Here is a 3,705-nt window from a genome sequence, read left to right on the forward strand (position 1 = left end):
AATTTTCCCTCAAGCTAAAGAGAAGAATTGTATAATTAAGTAGATAAATATAATTTAGCAGTGTATAAACATGTCAAGTTTGCAACTTTCTTCAGATGGCAAAAGTAGTTACATGCAGACTTGTAACTTGTTGAGTCAGTATCTCAATGGAAAGGCTACCCTTAAAGATATCATCAATCTTGGAATCAATGGCGACGGAGAAATCGCACGTATAGATTTTTTCTTTTTTACATTATCAGCATCTTGTAGAAATGCACAGAGTAAGGCTGCATACGATAAACCCTTACGATCCGGTTCTTCCCCAAATCCCGCACATAACGGGAGTAATTAGTGCACCGGCCTGCCCTTTATCGGAATAGCCAAAGAATTAAGCTCCATTATTTCAGTTGTTATGTTTCCATATTTGTTTGTTTAATTTACTTCCTTCTCTCTACTTCATTTATATGGAGTTTTTTTTTTTCAATTCCCCTCCTCTTTGATTCCTTTTTTGGAGTTATTGCTCGTTTGGTGACTCGAACCCACAACCTTGGAATTATAGGTGAGGGGTTACTGACTATCGGAGCAACCCTTCTTGTTATATGGAGTTAAATTTTAAGGAAAATTTCCGACAGAATATTTAAAAACCTTCTTAAACTTGACACGTTATATATATATATATATATATATATATAAAACTTTGCATTGTCTTAACTATATATATTATCTCCTTGAACTTGATTGTTTGTTATCGTTTACCTCTTGGAAACTAATTTGGCAAAGAGCGTGGATACACTTTGTTTTAGACGTATGAGAGTAAAGAAAAATCAACTAAACCAGTTTTCAAATAGGGTAATTTTTTAATCGTTAATTACAACATAGTGATACATATACAATGATTTTACCTCTTCTTAATATACAATGAACATTTACCCCAAATTTATATTTCTTTTTATATATTTGTTGGATGCAATATAATAGGTATTTATTTCAATTGTGTATTTTTTTTTCTTGGACCAAATTTTACAAAAAAAAATGGTTGAAACTCTATCATTTTAGCCAAATAAAAAAAATTAGCCAAATTAATGGAGTTCTAACTGCATATTCCTTTTTTCTTCTTCTTTAGATGCAGTAGCTATTTATTTTGACTATATACTTTTCCTTCTTTGGGCAAACTGTGCACAAACTAAATTGTTGCAACTACATTATTTTCGGCCAAATAATAAAAGTTTAGTTTCAGTTGTGTTACTTCTTCTTTAGATGCAATGACTATTTATTCCAACTGTATATTTTTCATTTTCGAGCCAAATCTGTAAAAAAGATTGGCTAAATTAATTAACCTTCATTATCTTTATCCAAATATAAAAAAGTTTTTGCCAAAATAATAGAGTTCCCGTACTAGATCTGGAACCGGAGAAAGAGGGGGATAATTAATAAGCCTGAAATATGTTGTAGAAGCTATAAATTGTTATTGCAACTCTATCCACATTTAAAAGCTTCAAAAACATGCCAGTAGGGCTTGGATCAAAGTTGTCATGACTAGGCTTTTTCCTTTTTATAATATTGATGTTCTTCTTCGGTCAGCTTGGACGCGAGTATTATTTGCTACTCGTCCAATTATCAAATAACTTTGCCCATTAATAATTAAGATTTATGCACGAGGATATATCTCATGTAATTTGGTTCCTGATCTCTAAGGTTTTCATTGACCGCTATAGGTTACACAAGATCAGGAAAAACTGATATATCTCAGGTGACGGAAACTGCAACCATGGATTTTTTGACAAACATGGAAGAACAATCAACCAAGACAATGGACCAATTGCAAGACATAGATCAAAATGGCACAACAAATTCTTTTACAGAAATGGAAGCGTCAATAAATAAAGCCAGCAACAGTAGGTTCGTTCCTTTCTTCATTTAATTTTGAAGACTACTTATGTTTGCTAATCTGTGACAATGATTAATTTTTTCTTCTTTTTCCAGTAAAGAGATACAAAAGGAGTTAAAAGCAGCGCAGTTGTCTATATTCTATGGGGGTAAAGTAATAGTGTTTGATGATTTCCCAGCTGATAAAGCAAGAGCAATGATGTTATTAGCTAGCAAAGGAAGCCCTCACAATTCTTGTGCCGTTTTTAACACTACCAGTATGGATAAAACTGGTCCACCTAATTCTGCTGCTAACACCTTTGGTAAGCATTTAATTACTTTTCCTAAATCACACTGTATATTTAGCCGAACAAATTAAGTGCCCATTTATGAAATATCAACTACCTTGCTCCAATAAATGAGCTATACTATATCATTTAATTTTCAGAGATTGAGGTAATATTCTGAATTTCTTTATTCTAAGTGAATTCTTCAAAGACTAACCACAAAATCACAAAGAAAATAGATTTTTTAGTCTGATACCTTGTATAAAAGTCGTGTGTTTAAGAAATATTCTATAGCATAGACCGTACGAATGGGTTGATTGACAATTCACGGATGGAAAAGGAAAAAGCATGCACTCCTCTTTTCTATCTTGCATCTATATATTTTTGCCCTGGTAGATTTCTTTCTAGCTCAACGCGTGTACATTGAGGCTACTTTTCTAAAAAGTATCAGTTTTATTATCCATTTTGATGAGCGATAATGGATAATGTAGTCGAATAATATTTATGACTCATGATAGTATTAAATAATTTTCTTAATGTATATGCCAAGATCGTAAACGAAATTTAAGATACATTGGATGGATTTAAGATTGAGCTATACTTATAATTTTCTTAATTTGCTTTATGATAGGTGTTTTGTGTTTGTCCACTTCAGATTTACCTATTGCAAGAAGATCTGCACTTCATAGGTTCCTTGGCAGGAGGAAAGATAGGTAAGGATTAATTCTGCAACTAGCTGTAGTATACACAAACATGTTCAGTTCCAATATTATTTTTACTATCAAACCCCTTTCGCTGGAAAATTACACGGTGCAAAAAGGGTAAAAGTAACTTCTTCTTCTTTTTTTGTTATATGTGAATTGTAAAAAAAAAAAAATTCAATTATTATATAGTGAAGGGGGTTCAAAAGTTGCTTTAGGTCATAGGTTTAAATACCAATTGTAATATCCTAATTTTTTTTTGAATCCCTTGTATAATAAATTTCTGATTCCGCCACTAGTCTCACTTATTTCTCTTTTCTGGTGGCGTCCAGAGACACGGCCAGAGCGCCATACCAAGTGCAGAATCTATTGACAACATCTTCAAAGAATGAGGAACCAACTTCCGTGATTCGTGATCAGAGCCATTTTGATCTCAACTTCACGTTATAGTCAACTCGATGTCTAAATTATTTTTGGTTATTACTTTACTATATGTAGATGTAATTCTCATGGTGCATTCACTCAGCGCTCTGTATTCAGCTTGGACTATATATGTACAGGAACTGTGATCTAAGATTTTAAGTTAGTATGCGTAAAGTACGAGACAATATTATTTTGTGACACTTGCAAACCTTAATATAGATATAATATTTTACAAGTTGAGCCGCTTGTGTTGAATTTATTTTGTAATAATCCGATTATTTTTTTTAATATGCTTATTAATTGTGAGACTAGATAATTAATTTTATTTATAGCTATTGAGTCAAATACTAACTAGTGGAAGGAGAATTTACTCTATAATATATAAGATAACTAGAAAACTCACCCGCGCTTCGCGCGGTCGATAATAAGACTACTAAACTCCGACTCTG

General features: G+C 32.3%; 1 protein-coding gene across 2 annotated transcripts; it reads left to right on the forward strand.

The window, feature by feature from the left end:
- Positions 1–3,496, forward strand: LOC104244425 (protein TIFY 10b-like). 2 transcript variants are annotated; one of them, XM_009799837.2, is made up of 5 exons: positions 1–209; positions 1,695–1,878; positions 1,963–2,168; positions 2,764–2,845; positions 3,166–3,496. In XM_009799837.2, exons 1-5 carry the CDS (start codon positions 71–73, stop codon positions 3,281–3,283), a joined length of 729 nt encoding a protein of 242 aa, XP_009798139.1. In that variant the 5' UTR covers positions 1–70; the 3' UTR covers positions 3,284–3,496. The 2 variants fall into 2 exon arrangements, with proteins under 2 accessions (XP_009798139.1, XP_009798140.1); XM_009799838.2 differs by having other exon boundaries at positions 2,788–2,845.
- Positions 3,497–3,705: the final 209 nt, after the last annotated feature.

This window comes from Nicotiana sylvestris, chromosome 10 (assembly GCF_000393655.2).
Source record: "Nicotiana sylvestris chromosome 10, ASM39365v2, whole genome shotgun sequence".
NCBI classification, from domain to species: domain Eukaryota; kingdom Viridiplantae; phylum Streptophyta; class Magnoliopsida; order Solanales; family Solanaceae; genus Nicotiana; species Nicotiana sylvestris.